The 21,260-nt window shown below is 42.4% G+C and overlaps 2 protein-coding genes across 2 annotated transcripts; both read right to left on the bottom strand.

Annotated features, from left to right (window-relative positions):
* Positions 1-30: 30 nt before the first annotated feature.
* On the bottom strand, positions 31-9,197 carry LOC135539527 (katanin p80 WD40 repeat-containing subunit B1-like). Its single transcript, XM_064965481.1, has 16 exons — positions 8,963-9,197; positions 8,323-8,458; positions 8,074-8,204; positions 7,830-7,947; positions 7,565-7,665; positions 7,118-7,159; positions 6,684-6,767; positions 5,929-6,044; positions 5,713-5,784; positions 5,434-5,584; positions 4,787-4,971; positions 4,283-4,425; positions 4,086-4,133; positions 2,174-2,241; positions 1,780-2,028; positions 31-216 (listed from the first exon to the last, which is right to left on the bottom strand). Exons 2-16 carry the CDS (start codon positions 8,360-8,362, stop codon positions 31-33), a joined length of 1,734 nt encoding a protein of 577 aa, XP_064821553.1. The 5' UTR covers positions 8,363-8,458; positions 8,963-9,197.
* A 1,235-nt stretch (positions 9,198-10,432) lies between these two features.
* On the bottom strand, positions 10,433-16,972 carry LOC135546483 (transmembrane protein 208-like). The gene is made up of 6 exons (XM_064974947.1): positions 16,802-16,972; positions 16,384-16,479; positions 16,240-16,299; positions 15,892-16,028; positions 15,603-15,687; positions 10,433-15,502 (listed from the first exon to the last, which is right to left on the bottom strand). Exons 1-6 carry the CDS (start codon positions 16,805-16,807, stop codon positions 15,362-15,364), a joined length of 525 nt encoding a protein of 174 aa, XP_064831019.1. The 5' UTR covers positions 16,808-16,972; the 3' UTR covers positions 10,433-15,361.
* Positions 16,973-21,260: the final 4,288 nt, after the last annotated feature.

Here is a 21,260-nt window from a genome sequence, read left to right on the forward strand (position 1 = left end):
GAGTTTAACATTGAAAGTCAAGTCATTATTTCAAGTGATGTCAGCGCGGTCTGTTAAGCGCCATACCTTAACGTCCCCGCTGCCCCACACAACTCTGATGGTGTCCAGGTTCTTGTGTCGGCTGGTGAGCATCACACACATGGTGTCATGGCCCTTTCTGATCTGGGCCAGAGCCTCGTCATCACCCAGCACACTGGGTCGGTTGTTGCGAGCAGGCTAGGACAGAGATACGCAAACGTATATAACCTGGTAAATACACACACCTGTTCGATCACACCCTAAACCTACATACATTTAGGAGTCAATTCCATTTCTATGTGCATGTGTTTAAAAAATATTTAAGAAGCTTGACCATCTTGTTTTTGTAATTGTTTTATGCGTACACAATGTAACGAGGTGATTGGAGCATTTGAGTGAATTTGAAAACTATACCACCATGGTAGGTTTAATGTTGAGCTGATTTTACATGTTGATCCGTGACTGATATGCATTAAATTACTATTTGTGTTCCATTTCATTCTATGCCCAGTTTATCTTATGGGGCTTGTGGTAGAGACGAAGTCTGAAGTTAAAGACAGTGGAGACGTCAGAGGAAAATAATAGGAGAACTGTAGTATTCCACTGATCTACTGGCGCCGGCAGCATCATCCAAGTGGGTGCTACTTGTTGGCAGCGAAGGAGTAGCTAGCTAGCGGCCTTTCTACCTACAAAGTCAAGTGGCTAAGCAAAAGGATAGCTGTGAGGACGGCAAGGTGCTCTCCTGAATCATTCCCGACCAGTATTTTAATTTCATGACCTCACAAACAAATCTGCTGCTTTGAAACCGTTCCATGGCGATTCTAAACCATAAGAATACATTTGAATGTATAGCAATCTTAGGTTTTGGTGGCAACCAATAATGTGTTCCTAATTGACTTGAATTTTGAATGTATTTATTTAACAAAAGACAACACGTGCAACCAGCATCTGCTATGTAAGACTGGTAGATTTCTCAAAAAAAAAAAATCAGATTCTGGCACCAGCAATTTCACCAGATGACAGGAGCGTCACTATCTTCCTGGGTACACTCCTCACACAGGAAGTAGTGCGAGGAGCACTGTGCAGGTGGCAAGCCTGAATCTCGGGGAACGCGAGCAGTACGAGCTCAGAAACATAGCGATTATCTGCTGACACAACCAGCAACCACATGAGCTGGGGCAACTCTGCCTGGCCAACTGGCACAGAGGTGGAGCAACTCTGCCTGGCCAACTGGCACAGAGGTGGAGCAACTCTGCCTGGCCAACTGGCACAGAGGTGGAGCAACTCTGCCTGGCCAACTGGCACAGAGGTGGAGCAGCTCTGCCTGGCCAACTGGCACAGAGGTGGAGCAACTCTGCCTGGCCAACTGGCACAGAGGTGGAGCAGCTCTGCCTGGCCAACTGGCACAGAGGTGGAGCAACTCTGCCTGGCCAACTGGCACAGAGGTGGAGCGCAGGGTTTACTTTTACAGTGTGGGAGTGAGAGAGACCCAAGGCAGACTGCTCCTGCGTGCTCTCTGATGTCACTGATCAGAGGAGAAAGACTTGGGTGAGTGAAGAATGAGGGCCTCTACTGTGAATGGACTGTTGAAATAATAAATGACTTAGTACTATTAGAACTAAGATAAGAAAAGATTAGATTTTTTATTATTATTCATAAATACATTAGAATTTAACCATACAAATTGTGATGTGTCTGAGTGAAATTTCTCCATGGTAAATTAAACAAACATGTGTGTTATGCATGTATATACACACTCACAGGCAGGAAATCTCCCACGTTGAGTCCTATTGGTTCATTCCTGGTGGAGAGGATGACGCTGGGCTGGGGTTTGGCCTTCGCCATAGCAACGACCGGTGGGGGGGCTGGGTGGGGTGCGGGGGGGTGGTTAGTGGTCGGAGGTCGTGTGGTTACCATGGGGATGGGACGGGGCGCCGTGGCGACCATGGTAGGCTCCACCCTCAGGACCGGAGTGGACGATGCCACAGGAAGGTTTAACAACAGGCCGGGCTGCAGTGACACACACACATACTAGAAACAAATCTAACTTATTTACAGAGAAACTCACACTGACAGACAATCCCACATACACACAAGCATGACAAAAAAACACAAATCAGTCACACATACAACAGTACAGGTGTAGAGTACAAACCTGCTGTCTGTCAGTCATAGGAGTCATGAACTCCACCAGTCCCTGGTTAGCCCTCACCACAAAACTCTCTGACAAAAAGAGAAAAGAGGGTGAACTTGAATATGAGTGCCGGAGTCTGGTGAAGCGGACCCCACATGCACCTTGACGATGGGGTTTGGAGCCCCAGCTCGACCGGCTTCGCCCTTCACTTCTTTATCCATCTCCCATTCTTTACTTCTAAATAAATACAGTGCCTTGCGAAAGTATTCGGCCCCCTTGAACTTTGCGACCTTTTGCCACATTTCAGGCTTCAAACATAAAGATATAAAACTGTATTTTTTTGTTTAGAATCAACAACAAGTGGGACACAATCATGAAGTGGAACGACATTTATTGGATATTTCAAACTTTTTTAACAAATCAAAAACTGAAAAATTGGGCGTGCAAAATTATTCAGCCCCTTTACTTTCAGTGCAGCAAACTCTCCAGAAGTTCAGTGAGGATCTCTGAATGATCCAATGTTGACCTAAATGACGATAAATACAATCCACCTGTGTGTAATCAAGTCTCCGTATAAATGCACCTGCACTGTGATAGTCTCAGAGGTCCGTTAAAAGCGCAGAGAGCATCATGAAGAACAAGAAACACACCAGGCAGGTCCGAGATACTGTTGTGAAGAAGTTTAAAGCCGGATTTGGATACAAAAAGATTTCCCAAGCTTTAAACATCCCAAGGAGCACTGTGCAAGCGATAATATTGAAATGGAAGGAGTATCAGACCACTGCAAATCTACCAAGACCTGGCCGTCCCTCTAAACTTTCAGCTCATACAAGGAGAAGACTGATCAGAGATGCAGCCAAGAGGCCCATGATCACTCTGGATGAACTGCAGAGATCTACAGCTGAGGTGGGAGACTCTGTCTATAGGACAACAATCAGTCGTATATTGCACAAATCTGGCCTTTATGGAAGAGTGGCAAGAAGAAAGCCATTTCTTAAAGATATCCATAAAAAGTGTTGTTTAAAGTTTGCCACAAGCCACCTGGGAGACACACCAAACATGTGGAAGAAGGTGCTCTGGTCAGATGAAACCAAAATTGAACCATTTGGCAACAATGCAAAACGTTATGTTTGGCGTAAAAGCAACACAGCGCATCACCCTGACCACACCATCCCCACTGTCAAACATGGTGGTGGCAGCATCATGGTTTGGGCCTGCTTTTCTTCAGCAGGGACAGGGAAGATGGATACAGGACCATTCTGGAAGAAAACCTGATGGAGTCTGCAAAAGACCTGAGACTGGGACGGAGATTTGTCTTCCAACAAGACAATGATCCAAAACATAAAGCAAAATCTACAATGGAATGGTTCAAAAATAAACATATCCAGGTGTTAGAATGGCCAAGTCAAAGTCCAGACCTGAATCTAATCGAGAATCTGTGGAAAGAACTGAAAACTGCTGTTCACAAATGCTCTCCATCCAACCTCACTGAGCTCGAGCTGTTTTGCAACATACCCCAAGCGACTTACAGCTGTAATCGCAGCAAAAGGTGGCGCTACAAAGTATTAACTTAAGGGGGCTGAATAATTTTGCACGCCCAATTTTTCAGTTTTTGATTTGTTAAAAAAGTTTGAAATATCCAATAAATGTCGTTCCACTTCATGATTGTGTCCCACTTGTTGTTGATTCTTCACAAATAAATAGTTGTATATCTTTATGTTTGAAGCCTGAAATGTGGCAAAAGGTCGCAAAGTTCAAGGGGGCCGAATACTTTCGCAAGGCACTGTTTAGAAATATTAAAATGCAACAAAACAACTTGAATATGAAACTCAGGACAGCAACACATCTTATACACAACAGATCAATGTGATAGTTTAACCACAAACACAAATGTAATACTGCTCATACTAACGGCTTGGTAGAAGGGACTCACCATCTTCCAATGGGGCAGGGAAGGGCTCACTCTTTGGGGGGGTGCGAGCTGGAAGGGGGAAACAAGGAAGACTTTTAGTATGAAATTCAAGAATGATTAAGACACTGCTATATGTTAATGTAGTAATACATGCATTCTGCGGTTTGTGTGAACACTAAATAGATAGCAATGAAACGTAAGGTGTACTATCAGCCTACAGATGGCGCTCTTTGGCTGGAAGATCTCTTTGTAGTCCTCGGGGTTACGGATCTCGGCGGAGGACTCCTTCTCGTCCTCGCTACTGGGGCTAATCCTCTCCCCCTCGGGGCTGCGGCGGTCTGACTCAGAACTCTGCTTTACCCTGGAAGTGCACACCCCCGATTAGTCTGCTTATTGCCACAACGGAAACTAACGGATGCTTGTTTTGATGCAGTATTTGCTGTAACATATGCCATTTAGCAACGTGCATACATGTTATATATGGGTGGTCCCCGGGCATGGAAGCCACCTGGCATTGCAAGCACCATGCCCTACCAACTAAGCTACAGACGACCACATGATTTGAACCACTACGATTTTAAATAGACTCATAAGTGGTTGTGTTGAAAACAGATTCCGTAGCATATAGGGCACAAACACTAAATCCGAGTTTAGTGTGCCCATCTCACGTTAGGGTTCGCTCCATAGAAAGTAGAATAGCGGCGTTTGGAAGTGGGCAGTACCTCTGTGTGCTGCAGGTGGTCAGGGGTCGGTCGTAGTTGCGTCGCAGCGTGGATCCTTTCGGGGAGGGCTCTGTGAGTGGCTGGTCATCCTGGATTACGCCTTGGATCACAGAGCCAGACTTCTTCACCCGCGTCAAATCCACCACGTAGGACGAAACATTAGTCAGATTGTACGACACGCCAATCTTGGAGAGAGAGATGAGGGGGAGAGGGGGGGGACAGTAGAGCAAAAAACACAAGGGGTTGGGTAAAACTAACAGTACCAGTGACAGTAATAAATGTAAAATCATCATGCTGACACCACAGATTCACATAAAGAATCCCTAATAGTCATTTAATAAGATCCCTATGGCTCACACATACGCACGGTTGCAGTAACATAGTAGTTACATAGTAATAGTAACATTAAATAGAGTAAGCCCCCCCCCCACCAATTTTTTACAATTATAAATAAACACCAACTCTCGCACTTGTCTTTTCCTACTAGCACTGACTTTGCGGAGGAAAAATTTACTTACAAATTACTGAAATGTGGTTGTCTCACCGAGCCATCTTAAGATGAATGCACCGACTAAGTCGTTCTGGTTAAGTGTCCGCTAAATTACTCAAATTTAAAAAATGTAAAAAGCAATGCCATTCTCACACACCAGCTGGTGGTTGCAGATAGCCAGGTCTGCCACCTTGCCCCAGCCCACTGGCACCACGTCAAAGCAGCGGTTGGGCTCCCAGCCATACACACGGAGAGAGTCCACAGCTCCACTATACAGACAGCAGCCATCCAGGTTAAAGGCCAGACACCTGGAGAGAGAAATGGGGGGGGGATGTAGGGATAGTTTATATACAGTATAGTGTGTTAGATGCATCTGAACTTCTAATATCGTGGTGTCCCGCAAACCACACTTGTTAATAGTGACGGTAGCCCTCACCTGACTGGTCCCATCTCTCCCTCTGAAGAGCCAATCATCTTGAACTTTTCCAGATCCCACAGTTTGATGGTCCTGTAGGGAACAGACATACACAAAGGCATTCCGCTTTAGTAATGGAGTTGAAGCCATCGTAAGCAAATGTTCAGTTGCCTCATTCGGATTTATTTACCATATTTCACCCCCCCCCCCCAGTGTGTGTGTGTGTGTATACCATACCGGTCAGAGCTGCCTGACGCTAGCAGATACTCGTTGGGGTGGAACTGGATGATGTTGATGGCTCCAGTGTGTGCTGTAAACTCTGTGATCATCTTCCCTGCAGTCAGGTCCCACAGCTAGGACACACAGGTCAAAGGTCAGAGGGCAATATGAGTTCCTGACTGGTACAGCTAGGGATATTGTGACGTTGCCCTTAAGAATCAGGTAAGCTGATATCAGATCTGTGCCTATAGAAGGAGAACTTATATGCAAAGCTGTATAACTACCAAACAGGATCGATGAGTTAGCCGGCTGACTTTGATAAACAACCAGAAGTAACTATTGGTTTTCTGGTTCATTAAGAAAGTTACACTTAGATTTGTGTTTTTGGTTCTTGAGTCAATTAGGCCATGTCCATTTCGAGCTTATTTTCCCAAAACGTTATTTCAGAATACTTAGGCAAGTTAGCTGTCTAACTCATTAATCCTCTGAACATACGGTTGAGAGTATACAATAGGGCTCTGCAACCCTGTTCCTGGAGAGCTACCCTCCTGTAGGTCTTTGCTCAAGACCCAGTTGTAACTAACCTGACTCAGCTTATCAACCAGCTAATTATTAGAATCAGTTGCGCTACATTAGGGTTGGAGCAAAAACCTACAGGACGGTAGCTCTCCAGGATCTGGGTTGGAGAGCCCTGGTTTACAAACTGACAACAGTCATGTGAGATGAGAAACATGTGAAAGTAAGCTTCTGACAATGTGTAGGTGGGTTCATGCCTTGATGGTGCTGTCATCACTAGCAGAGGCCAACCATTTCCCATCTGGACTGAAGGCCAGGCACCTCACTGCCTGAGTGTGACCCTGCACAAACACACACATTATGCCATATGAAATTGATAAACAGACATGGGCCCCCCTACTCCTTTCCAGACGGTCAGTCCCCGGCCCCTCCCCCCCCAGGCCAGACAAGACAGTGTTCGCCATCTCACTGTAATCCCTGGCTTAGTCCTGCTGCCAGACATAGACACACAGTATTAGTGCTGATTAGCAGACCCACTCCCACGGCTAACAAAACAATCAGCCACTGACCAGCCAGCAGGCCGCTCACAGAGTGAAGGAAGGGGGAGGCTTCCTCACCACAAATCTTTAGTCGATAATTAACCTTGGTGCTCTTCAGTTGGGCATGAATTACACACAAGTGCAAGTCTTACCTTGTACCTGAACACACAGCCCTTTCTCCGTACATCCCACAGCTGAAAGAGAAAAACTCTGTTTAAGCACAGATATCACATAACAATCCACATACAGTACCAGTCCAAAACTTTGGACACTACTCATTCAAGGAATTTTACTTTATTTCACTATTTTCTACATTGTAGAATCTAAATCAGCACTAATTTTGTGTGTGCAAAGCTGTCATCAAGGCAAAGGGTGGCTACTTTGAAGAATCTCAAATATAAAATGTATTTTGTATAAAATATATTTGTTTAACACTTTTTAAGGTTACTACATGATTCCACGTGTGTTATTTCATAGTTTTGATGTCTTCACTATTTTTCTTCAATGTAGAAAATAGTAAAAAGAAAGAAAAAACATGGAATGAGCAGGTACTACATAGTAGAGCTCTTAACACTCACTAACGCAGCACACATACACACCTTGATGTTGGTGTCCATGGAACCAGATGCCAGGTATTCCCCAAATGGGTGGAAGTCCAAGCTGCAGATATTGGCCTTGTGTCCCATTAGAGTTCTTAGGACTGGGATAAAAATAGCAAAAATATTGATATGACATTCTCAGAACAACTGGTCTAGTTGACTCTAGTAGAAACATCTCCACATCCCACACGCCTAACCTCTCCATATCCATACATACACACACACACACACACACACAATATATATAGGAGAAATGCAGTCTCACTCTTTGCAGCCTCCAGGTCCCATACGCGCAGTGATCCGGACTGTGAGCCAGCCACCACCTGCTCCTCAGAGTTATTAAACTTTACACACTCCACTGGGTTATTATGTCCTGTCAGACTCTGAGAAAGAGATAGGGAGAGAGAGGTGGAAATAAAAGTTTTAGTGACAGGCAGAATTCACCAGAGATAAGCAGAGATCAAACTGTACACACACACTTATTCCCTAATGGTCTCACTAGTCTGTACCATGATGCAGTTGGGTTTGCTGACTGCCCAGATGTTGACTCGGCAGTCCTCTCCCCCAGTGGCTAGCAGACGGCCTGAGTTCTTCCCCAGGGCCAGACACACCACATTACTGGAGTGGGCTACAATCTCCTCTGGAACAGAAAATGATGCACAACACACCATGATTAATCGCTGGGTCAATGAAACTAATAAAATTGTGGGCCTGAATTAAGGTCTTGAAAGGGTGAGTGAAATTGAGACTCGACTCACGTAATCGCCATGATGTTTTGGTGGTGTTGGCCACAGCCATGGTGATTCTTGAGCGTCCAACACTCAACGGAGTGTTGTTATTATTCACACAGAGCTAGCTGGTTCATGTGTGTTGACTGTATGATGAGACCTTTAGCTTCTCTCCAATAAATGAACAAGAGGCAAAGGGAAAATACTTTGTATGACAAATTGTTGATGGTGGCACAACTCATCCGCTTCATGTCCCCTGTCGGCTTCTCTTGAAGCGGAGGGAGGATTATTACAAACTAGATAGTCGAATATACGCTGTTGGCGTTAGCAAGTTGGTTCGCTAGCTAGTTAGCAGGCTTAGTTAACTTAGCTAGCGGGCTATGTATTGTTAGTTAGCTTAAACAAAACAAAGTAACAATTTATTTCGGGCTGCAATTTGGGAAAAAGTCATGCAAATTCTACTAACTTTTAGCTAGTTAACGTAACTAGTAAACGCCTTTTCGATGGTTAAACAGTTACGTTGAACTTGATTAACGTTAGCTAGCAACTAACTAGCCAGTTAGCTAAATTAGCATAACTTGCTAACGTTAACAGCTCAATTACTACTGTATAGTAGCTACCTAATTAGATTGCTCGTCCTGGGCAGTGCAAAATATAATATAGAACATACCTGCATTTTTTTGCTAATTGCTAGTAGAACATCTCTAGTTATGATTGGTGAAAAGAGAACGCTTAAGACCGGAATCACTAGCTAGTTGATGCCAACTACGAATCTGCTTTTTGTCTGGCTCCTTCAGTCCTTGTTGATGTCATGTTTGTGCGGCTGTTTACTATGGAACGCCGACCTCAAACCACACTTGCAGTTAAGCAACTGGGTTTTGCGATGAGATCACTTATTCACTTCCGGATGTCTGAAGTTCAGAGAACACACTCAGGGTTGCCAGGTCAAACTAAAATGTATATTCCAATGGCTACTCAAAACCCTCACACAAAGCCTGAATCCTAGAACCAGCAAGAGAAAGTTTTTCCATAACGTTATCGTGCAAATTAAGAAAGAATATCGACGTAACTTGTAACGACGAAAGAAGACAAATTCGGTGTTCCATCAAAATTATAATTATGGCCAACTAAGGTGACTAATAAAATAATTTGTATATGTCGCAAGAGAAAATATAATTCGCCCTTATTTTATACTCGCCACATCGTTTTCCATCAATTAACTCGTTTCATTGTAAATAAATCCCTTATGCGCATGTGCATAACTATAGCTAAATCCAACAGGAGAGTTTGAGGGATGAAAGTTGGACAAAGGATCTCGAGCTCTCTGTGCAAGAAACACTCGGAAAACCTTCAAAAGAATGTTAGGCTATTTTCTGGCCATTGTGCCATTATTGTATGGCTGATGTTAAGACTACAAACCATTATAAATGGCAAATTAGCTTAAAAAACCTGCAACCAATACATTTTCACCCGCTACATGGTTTTCAAAGTCATTTTCATAGCAGGTTAGGATATCCTTTTCGCAAACCCTAACCCTGTTCAGTCTCCTAACCTGCTACTTCAGTATCGAAGTGGCGTTAAGTGTGTTTCCCCGAAGTTCAGACCAGATTCCTGTTCAAACTCTGAACAGAGGAAGAGGTCCATAGAAAAAGAAACACCGGGATTGTGAAAAAAATGTTTACTATCTCTTTTTGAATTGGGAGCATTGTGAAGCAAGCTCCATTAAACGGCAATCTGCCGTTGAAACAATAAGAGGGCAACCCACCTGCTTCGGTAAAAAGCTGAAGAATGGACCTGGAGAAATGTAGCCACTCTCAAATTCATAGACAGAGCTATGGATGCAAGGACTGAGCATTCATGATATCAAAATTATAGTTTTAACCATGCTTTGAGGCTACATAGTGTTTGTTTACAAACATTGGCGTAAAACAAAGTTATATTTTGGATTCGAATGTGACACAGCAGTTGAACTAAGTTGAGGCATTTATAAGTTATTGATTTTTGAAGAATATAGATACACATCATTCATTTAAGAGTCCGAAAATGGATGTAGCAACTGCCTTTAAGGTCACGTGACCATAAAAGTCACCCGAATATTAAAACTTGAACGTTAAAGTTTTACAATAAGTTTGATTTGAAATCGTGAAAAGGTTACTTTAATATACATTTATTGAAAACACAAACAATATATTTGTTAAATCGTTGTGAAAAAAAACAAATTACATAAAATGACAGGTTATTGTTTATATACTGAAATCATTTGAATAATATGTACATTAAGACTTTGTAGCAATAGTATCTAGGCTTACAGCCAAAAGTTTACACCCACTCATTCCAGGGTTTTTCTGTATTTATCCATTGTAGAATAATAGTGAAAACATCAACACTGTGAAATAACACACGTGGAATCATGTAGTAACCAAAACAAAAGTGTTAAAATCAAAATATATTTTATATTTGAGATTCTTCACAGTAGCCACCCTTTGCCTTGATGACAGCTTTGCACACTCTTGGCATTCTCTCAACCAGCTTCATGAGGTAGTCGCCTGGAATGCATTTCAATTAACAGGTGTTATTTTCATTTGTGGAATTTCTTTCCTTCTTAATGTGTTTGAGCCAATCAGTTGTGTTGTGACAAGGCAGGGGGGAAATACAGCCGATAGCCCTATTTGGTAAAATACCAAGTCCATATTATGGAAAGAACAGCTCAAATAAGCAAAGAGAAATGACAGTCCATCATTACTTTAAGACATGATGGTCAGTCAACACAGAACATTTCAAGAACGTTCAAAGTTTCTTCAAGTGCAGTCGCAAAAACCATCAAGCGCTATGATGAAACTGGCTCTCATGAGGACCGCCACAGGACAGGAAGACCCAGTTACATCTGCTGCAGAGGATAAGCTCATTAGAGTTAACTGCACCTCAGATTACAGCCCAAATAAAAGCTTCACCGTGTTCAATTAACAGACACATCAACTGTTCAGAAAAGACTGCGTAAAATCAGGCCTTCATGGTCCAATTGCTGCAAAGAAACCACTACTAAAGGGACACCAATAATAAGAAGAGACTTGCTTAGGCCAAGAAACAAGAGCAATGGACATTAGACGGGTCAGATGACCTGGCCTCCACAATCACCCGACAACCCAATTGAGATGGTTTGGGATGAGTTGGCCCACAGAGTGAAGGAAAAGCAGCCAACAAGTGCTCAACATTTGTAGGAACTCCTTCAAGACTGTTGGAAAAACCTTCCTCGTGAAGCTGGTTGAGAGAATGCCAACATGTGCAAAGCTGTCAAGGCAGAGGGCAGCTACTTTGAAGAATATAAAATATGTTAATATGTTTAATACTTTTTGGGTTACTACATGATTCCATGTGTATTTTATAGTTTGTCTTCACTATTATTCTACAATGTAGAAAACAGTAAAAAATAAAAACCCTGGAATGAGTAGGTGTCCAAATTTTTGACTGGTACTACGTGCATCCAAAATTTTGACTGGTACTGTGTTGGCTAATTATAATAGGGCAGACATTTCTGAAGAAATCAGCCACCATGTTACCCCTGCTTTGACATGCTTCCATTGTATAGGCATATTGAATCACACAAGTTGCTGCCAACTAACTACCAGTGCATCAATATATACTTCCATTTCATTTGTGTATTATTCAAACATGATTTTGGCAAAGCAAGAACAGCAGTCAGGTCATTGTCCCATTCCTAGCACCTTGTCTATGCTCATCAATGACTCAGGCAATAACTCACTCACTGGGGAAGCATTAGCTACAGGACGTTTTCTACAATCTACCCTCCATCACGCCCGTTTGAGGATCTGAGACGACAGTTATCATATCTGCATTTTGATGGCTACACATCAAAAGGTATACTAAAGTGCCTTTCGAAAGTATTCATACCCCTTGACTTATTCCACATTTTGTTGTGTTACAGCCGGAATTCAAAAATGGAACAACATCCATCTACTGTACACATATACTTTTTGACCCCATAATGACAAAGTGAAAGCAGGTTTAGACATTTTTGCAAATGCATTGAAAATTAAATAATCACACTTCTGGGCCAATACTTTGTAGAAGCACCTTTGGGAGAGATTACAGCTGTGAGTATTTCTGGGTAAGTCTCTAAGAGCTTTCCACACCTGGATCGTGCAACGTTTGCCCACCATTATTATTATTTTTCATTCTTAAAGCTCTGTCAAATGTTTGTTGATAATTGCTAGGACATTTGACAACCATTTTCAGGTACTGCCATAGATGTTCACGTAGATTTAAGTCAAAACTAACCTAACCACTCGGGAACATTCAGGGTCTTCTTGCTAAGCAACTCCAGTGTATATTTGGCATTGTGTTTCAGATTATTATCCTGCTGAAAGGTGAATTCATCTAACAGTGTCTGGTGGAAAGCAGACTGAACCAGGTTCTCCTCTAGGATTTTGCCTTCGCTTAGCTACATTCCATTCCCAAACACAATACATTGACTTTATTTTGGACAAAAAAAAACAAAAAAACAATTGCTCTGCCACATTGTTTGCATTTTTACTTTAGTGCCTTGTTTGAAACGTGTTTTAGAATATTTTTTATTCTGTACAGGCTTCCTTCTTTTCACTGTCAATTTGGTTAGTATTGTGGAGCAACTACAATGTTGTAAACATTTGCCCATCTACAAATAGCCGCCCTTCTTTGCGAGGCATTGGAAAACCTCCCTGGTCTTTCAAATCAATGTTTGAAAATCACTACTTGACTGACGGGACCTTACATATAATTGTATATGTGAGGTACAGAGATGCAAGGTAGTCTAAAATCATGTTAAACACTATTATTGCCCACAGAATGAGTCCATGCAACTTATGTGATTTGTTAAAGCACATAATTATTTGGGCTTGCCATAAAAGGGGTTGAATAATTAACTTAATTCCATGTTGACATTGTGGGGTATAATGTGTAGGCCAGTGACAAAATCTCTATTTAAATCTATTTTAAATTCAGGCTGTATCAACAAAAATGTGGAAAAAGTCAAAGGGTCTGAATACTTTCTGAAGGCACTACATTTCCTATCGCTTATTTATGCTGTGAAGAAATGCTAAAATGTACACGATTGTTATTGTTTGTAATCAAATCATTTTTAAGCATTGTGAAGGATGGGAGCGATAACAATGATTAGGGCCGAGATACAACCTGATTGCGGATTTAGACAATGTGTCATTTATACTGAACAAAAATATAAACGCAACATGCAACCATTTCAAAGATTTTACTGAGTTACAGTTCATATAAGGAAATCAGTCAACTGAAATAAATTAATTAGGCCCCAATCTTAGGATTTCACATGACCTGGGAATACAGATATGCATCTGTTGGCCCCAGATGCCTTAAAATAAAAATTTAGTGGAGTGGATCAGAAAACCAGTCAGTATCTGATGTGACCACCGTTTGCCTTGTGCAGCGCGGCACATCTCCTTCGCATAGAGTTGATCAGGCAGTTGATTGTGGCCTGTGGAATGTTGTCCCACTCCTCTGTAACGGCTGTGCAAAGTTGCTAGATATCGGTGTAAACTGGAACACGCCATCGTACACGTCAATCCAGAGCATCCCAGACATGCTCAACGGGTGACATGTCTCGTGAGTATGCAGGCCATGGGAGTACGGGGACATTTTCAGCTTCCAGAAATTGTGTAGAGATCCTTGCAACATGGAGCCGTGCATTATCATGCTGAAACATGAGGTGACGGCAGTGGATGAATGGCATGACAATGGGCCTCAGGATCTTGTTACGGTATCTCTATGCATTCCAATTGCCCTTGATAAAATGCAATTGTGTTTGTTGTCCGGAGCTTATGCCTGCCCATACCATAACCCCACCATGGGGCACTCTGTTCGCAATTTGACATCAGCAAATCACTCGCCCATATGAAGCCATACACGTCTTCTGCGGGTGTGAGGCCAGTTGGACGTACTGCCAAATTATCTAAAATGGAGGCCTCTTATGGTAGAGAAATTAACATTCAATTCTGGTGGACATTCCTGCAGTGGGCATGCCAATTGCATGCTCCCTCAAAACTTTAGACATCTGTGACAAAACTACACATTTTAGAGTGGCCTTTTATTGTCCCCAGCACAAGGTGCACCGGGGTAATGATCCTGCTGTTCAATCAGCTTCTTGATATGCCACACCTGTCAGGTGGATGGATTATATAAGCAAATGTTGACTGATAGGGATGTAAACAAATTTGTGCACAACATTGAGAAATAAGCTTTTTGTGCATTTGGAACATTTCTGGGATCTTTTATTTCACCTCATGAAACATGGGACCAACACTTTACATGTTGCGTTGTTATTTTTGTTCAGTGTAAAAGTCCTTTCCAATTGAGCCAACATATGCAGCATTAACAGTGAATGTAGTCTCCACGAGAACATTGCCTTTAAACTGTGCATTGCAGACAAAACACAATCAGATTTAATTTTGACCTTCATCACATATGCCCAATTCCAAACCAACACCTAGCCCTATTCACCGCATGTCGATCTGAAATAAATATCTGTGAAATTTAGGTAATTAGTTCCCCCTTGGTCTAGATTAGCACCTAGATGGTAGTGGCTAGTGGCCTATTTGGAATTGGGCATGAGCGTGTGATCTGATGAGCATAGTCTAAAATATAAGGTCTGCCATAGGTTAAGATCACCACATCCTTTTCACTAGTTCAGATGAAATTGGTGTGATACATAGACCTAGATTATGAACAATTGGATGTAAACAAATTACAGGCCAAGGTATATGACAACATGTACTGGTGACGAGATCGTCAGCCCAACAAGGACGATTTCCTCTCCAGATGTGAAGAGAAAGGATCATGATAGAGGGGAGAGGAAGAATTGGAAGGATGGAGGGATAGGGAGAGAGGAAAACCAGATAACCCACAGGGTTCAGCTGAATTCTTTATCCATACCTGGATGTCTTTGTGTACACATCAAAAGTTCCTCCTGAATAACTTAACTGTAGAGTTCCTGGCTGTACTTAGATTCATTCTGTGTATAGAAATACTACGGCAGTCTGCTAAGTTAGAATCTCTTCATCTGTCTGCGCTCCTGTCGTCTCTGCTTCTTCTCATTCACCTCCTCTGGGGCTGCACCAGGGGTCTCGGCCGAAAACCAGGGACCTAGGAAGTTCACCCACAGCAGGAACATTGCTCGGGCCGGGGCCTGACACACACATTGATTAAAAGATCAACAAGGGCCATGAGAAAGGGAAAATAAACAACCAAAAGAGAGAGCGTACAACAAGTACGGGATAAACTCTTACCAGCAGCCAAAGGTACCAGAAGCAGGAGGAGATGGTGCTGAGCACTTGTAATATAGCAGTTAGCAGGATAACATCCTTCAGATGCCTATAATGACAAAGAATCCACCATAATGCACCACACTGCCACTATAGCTTTGAAAGATCTACCTCTGAAGGGAGATAAGGGCACCATTGTTACATGCATGTTGAACATGCTGTAATACTCACCAATTCGCTCTCACACACACACTGTATGTTCGCACACTCATGTTCACGGAAACAAACAGACGCCTGCAGTGTGAGCACTCACTCTGCCATCCCCTGCTCCATGTTCAGATCTATTCCACCGTCAATCAGACCCCCATCCTCACCAAACACTGCTTGGGCCATGGCAGACATGGCGCGGTAACTGCCCACACACACTGCCAGGGCAAACACCAGCGCAAACTACATGGGTGGGAGAAGGAGATGGAGGAAGGGAGAAGGAGATGGAGGAAGGAAGGAAGAAGAGAGACAGGGGGAATGAGAGCGGGGGGAGAAACCAAGAGGAAAGAATAAAGTAGAGCGTTAGTAATCCCCAATCGTCCCTGTTTCAGTTTTACTGCTCAACAGTAGAGGAGCTATCAATGTCAATAACATACAGAGTGAACTCACTCACCCATGTCCAAAACGTTGAAGAGCTATAGAAGACCAAGAGGTTTAACGCAGTGTATATCGCCTAGGAGAGAAACAAGTGTCAGGTGTTGTACTAGTCCCAATTTCCATTCAAAGGGGAACATTGAAAAGCAAGATGGTGTCTTACGTTGGCTCCCAAGATTACTCGGATGTAGAACTTGAGTGTCGCCTCATTCTCCTCGTAGATTTGCTTCTTGCCTTTAGTTCCGACCTTACCTTTGGGCTGTGTGCATTATAGAAGGTGGGCTGTTAGTGTAGTCAACATTGCAAGGACTTCAGAAGTAAGATAGCTTACCAGCAATTAACCTACTAGCATCAATATGGAGACAGGCTGTGTAGGGTTTGTTATCTAACGTTGGCTCAAATTAATTAATTGGCTTTGATACACATTCGTTTACCATTCTAATAAATTAATTAGTCGACAGGTACACACAACTGAAGGTGAATTAGTTAATGTGGTGTTATAAAGAATAGGAGACTCGTTATCCTATGCGGTCAGCTTGTCTGCCCAACCTGAAACATAAGCAGATCAAAGATCCACCTACCGCCATTAGTTCCTCAACCCTGTGCTGCTGCTTTTTTCACGTACGCGAAGTAGGTCCTTTTTTGACATCGACTTGTACAGTATTGAGCAATTTGGATGGACTGTTATACCAAACACAGGCTTGAAGTTCAATTGTAACGAGATCTCAATGAAGGTAACACATCAGCGTTTAAGAATTATACTTCCGGCGCAGGTAAGACGTCACTAATTTAAATGTGTTTGAACTTTGCAAAATGACTTTGTTGCCATCTTGCGTCGTGAACGTGAATGCATTCAACTACAGTGGTTGTAGTTGTCGCACAATTTTTGTAATTTACAAATATAACAATAGGCCGACTCAACCAGAACCATTTTGACAGTCATGCCGGACAATAACTATATAGATTAAAACTAAAACATAAGCAAATCAACTATATAAACCTGCTTCAAATATGGGGCCATGTAGATGGTGATCTTGAGATCAGCTCCAACCCATACCAGCAGTGTGCAGTGGAAGAGCAGTTCACTGGGTTCCTTTCCTGAAGAGTTCAGTATTACTGCACTCTGTCCTGTTAGGTAAGTTCTGACTGGTTCGAAAGTGTATTTCCGTATATTCACCACTTGAGGTCACCAACTCATAAGACAATCTTTGAATTGTCACATTTTGATGAAGCCACTATAGTGAGAAAAATAAATGGGACCATCTAAAATTAGTGTAGAAATGTTGTATTTACTCAGATCACGTCACTTGTTTTTTTTTTTGCATTTCTAACCCCTGAAATCAAAGATTTCCCAAGGGCTCAGGATTTAACCATGTATTCAAAGTCAGACCATTGCAGGGCGCCAGTCATATCAGGAGCGGTTGAAACTTGGAAAACAATGCATAATGAGCAATAAAGTCTAACCTCCTCTAACATTAGGAATTGACCAACTTAATTTTAAGTTAATTTCAACCCCTGGTATTTTATCACCACCATTACCTGCATCACTTGGACTGATAGAGGATCCATTTTGATTACCTGAAAACACAATAAAACATTAAATGCAGGGTGAGGTAGAACTTTTAACACAGTAAACCGTTAGTGTACCTCTTGCCAGGGTCCTCGGTAGTTTGGTCAGACTGGGTCGTATCTGCTGTGGACAAATCCTGAGATGCTTGGGTCACGTCTGGCTTCAATGGGCTCATGGTCATCACAACACACTGTTTATTCATCACTATTTTCATCATTTTCTTCAGGGTTCCCTTCCAGGTCAGTCCCAGCAGGAGTTACCAGGGTGAGGTCTGATTGCTCTGGGAGTGGTATAGCAGCACCCTCATTATGCCTTCCAGGGTGGCCTTCATCAGGGTTCATTGGTGCCCATGGTACAGGCACCGCAGCCGGGGTAACCTTTGTCTTGGGAGGGGCTGGAGGGAGGGTAGCTAACGCTCAGCCCAGTCCAAGCTCTTCTCTGTCCTGGTACCCCAATGATGGAACCAGCTTCCCCCTGAAGCTAGGACAGACAGCAGAGTCCCTATCCATCTTCCGAAAACACCTTAAACCCTAGCTCTTCGGAGTATCTTAAATAATCAATAATCCACATCTTCACCTCGAAGATAAATTGTCCTGAACCAACACTTGCACTTGACTCCCCCAGATTTTTACCTTGTCAGCTCGGGGATTCTATCCAGCCACCTTTCAGTTACTGGCCCAACGCTCTAATCACTAGGCTACTTACTATGCCTGTGATGTGTGGTGATCCCGCCTAGCTATTTTAAGATGAAAGCACTAACTGTAAGTTCTGGATAAATTACTAAAATGTCATTCTGGTGCGGGCAGTTGCACTCTGAGAAGTGTTACCACTGGGGGGATATGTGGTTGTTGGGGGATTAGTGCTTCTGAAGGCATGGTTGAAACCATGTGGGCCTTACTTCTCATCTTCAGATTGGTCGGGCTTTTTTTTCTTTGAACATAAAAGTGTAAAAACACCAGGAAATGAGCTCCAAGTGATTTTAATTTAAGAAATCTGTTCTAAAGTATTCCCATGCATAATAGACACACGTGATCATATGCTAATGTCAGCTAGCTTTGAAATTATTATGTTTTAGTCAAACCATATTTGTTTGGGCTTCTTACAGTCAATTTGGAGTCTATAAATGATTTGAAATTATAAACTGGGTGGTTCGAGACCTGAATGCTGATTGGCTGACAGCCATGGTATATCAGACTGTATACCACAGGTATTTTTACTGCTCTAATTACGTTGGTATCCAGTTTATAATAGCAATAAGGCACCTTGGGGGTTGTGGTATATGGCCAACATACCATGTCTAAGGGCTGTATCAAGGCACTTCACCTTTGCGTTGTGCATAAAAACAGCCCTTAGCCATCATATCCTGGCCATATACAGTGCATTCGGAAAGTATTCAGACCCCTTCACCTTTTCAAATTTTGTAATGATAAAGGCTTATTGTAAAATGGATTAAATACATGTTTGTCCTCATCAATCTACACACAATACCCTATAATGACAAAGCAAAAACAGGTTTTTAGAAATTTGTGCACATTTATTCAGAATTAAAAACAGAAATACCTTATTTACACAAGTATTCAGACCCTTTGCTATGAGACTCGAAATTGAGCTCAGGTGCATCCTGTTTCCATTGACCATCCTTGAGATGTTCCTACAACTTGATTGGAGTCCACCTGTGGTAAATTCAATTGTGATTGGACCTGAGAGCAAAAAAACAAGCCATGAGGTTGAAGGAATTGTCCGTAGAGTCCCGAGACAGGATTGTGGGCTCTCCTTGTCTCGAGGCACAGATTTGGGGAAGGGTACCCAAAAATCTGTAGCATTGAAGGTCTGTAAGAACACAGTGGCTTCCATCATTCTTAAATGGAAGAAGTTTGGAACCACCAAGACTCTTCCTAGAGGAAACTGAGCAATCTGGGGAGAAGGGCCTTGGTCATGGCCTTGGCCAAGAACCCGATGGTCACTCTGACAGAGCTCCAAAGTTCCTCTGTGGAGATGGGAAAACCTTCCAGAAGGACAACCATCTCTGCAGCACTCCACCAATCAGGCCTTTATGGTATAGTGGCAAGACGGAAGCCACTCCTCAGTAAAAGGCACACGACAGCCCGCTTGGAGTTTTCCAAAAAGGCACCTAAAGGACTTTCAGACCATGAGAAACAAGATTCTCTGGTCTGATGAAACCAAGATTGAACTCTTTGGCCTGAATGCCAAGTGTCACCTTCCAAGGTTCACTTTCCAACAAGACAACGACCCTAAGCACACAGACAAGACAATGCAGGAGTGGCTTTGGGACAAGCCTCTGAATGTCCTTGAATGGCCCAGCCAGAGTCCGGACTTTAATCTGATCGAACATCTCTGGAGAGACCTGAAAATAGCTGTGCAGCGACGCTCCCCATCCAACCTGCCATAGCTTGAGATGATCTGCAGAGAAGAATGAGAGAAACTGCCCAAATACAGGTGTGACAAACTTGTAGGATCATACCAAAGAGAACCCGAGGCTGTAATCCCTGCCAAAGGTGCTTCAACAAAGTACTGAGTAAAGGGTCTGAATCCTTATGTAAATGTGATATTTCCATTTTCTATTTTGAATACATTTGCTAAAATGTATAAAAAAACAGTTTTTAGTTTGTCATTATGAAGTACTGTGTGTAGATTGATGAGGGTTATTTTTTTGGGGGGGTTAATCCATTTTAGAATAAGGCTGTAACTTAAAAAAATGTGGAAAACGTGAGGGGGTCTGAATACTTTCCCAATGCATGGTACCACACACCCCCAGGCCTTATTGCTTAATACTACTCCGTGCTATCACTTTGGGCAGGGAGATGCGTACTTGAGTATTTCTGTTGAACTGGTCTACTAGCCTCATACCTGTTGAATGAGTGTAATGAACTTGGAGCATAATTCTTACCTTGTTGGACTTCGACAATTTACACAGGTAACAAGTGCTGAACAAAACAACAGCCTGGTCGTATTACTCTTTATGTAAATCTGAGACACTCCATTTAGTATGATATGTTACATTTCGTATTGTGTATTAATTTGTATTAATTTGCGGATGTCCATCATCCATGTCGTATGATATTTGTATGATATGTTACAGAGTTGCTAAACATACAATATTTTACAAATTTGCAAAACATACACTATGTTATAAATTATATTTATTTGTGGCTAATGTTAGCTAGATGTCTAATGCTAACATTAGCTAGCTGGCTAACGTTAGCTAGGCTAGGGGTTAGGAGTTAGGTTAAAGGGTTAAGGTTAGGGGAAGGGTTAGCTAAAGGGGTTAGGGTTAAGATTAGGTTAAAGGGGTAGGGGAAGGGTTAGCTAACATGCTAAGTAGTTGCAAATGATCTAAAAAGTAGCAAGTAGTTGAAAAATTGATAGTTAGCTAAAATGCTAAAGTTGTTCGTGATGAAATTCAAACTCACAACCAAACTCACAAAACGTGTTAGATTTATATTTTTATT

Source organism: Oncorhynchus masou, chromosome 1 (assembly GCF_036934945.1).
Source record: "Oncorhynchus masou masou isolate Uvic2021 chromosome 1, UVic_Omas_1.1, whole genome shotgun sequence".
Taxonomy (NCBI): domain Eukaryota; kingdom Metazoa; phylum Chordata; class Actinopteri; order Salmoniformes; family Salmonidae; genus Oncorhynchus; species Oncorhynchus masou.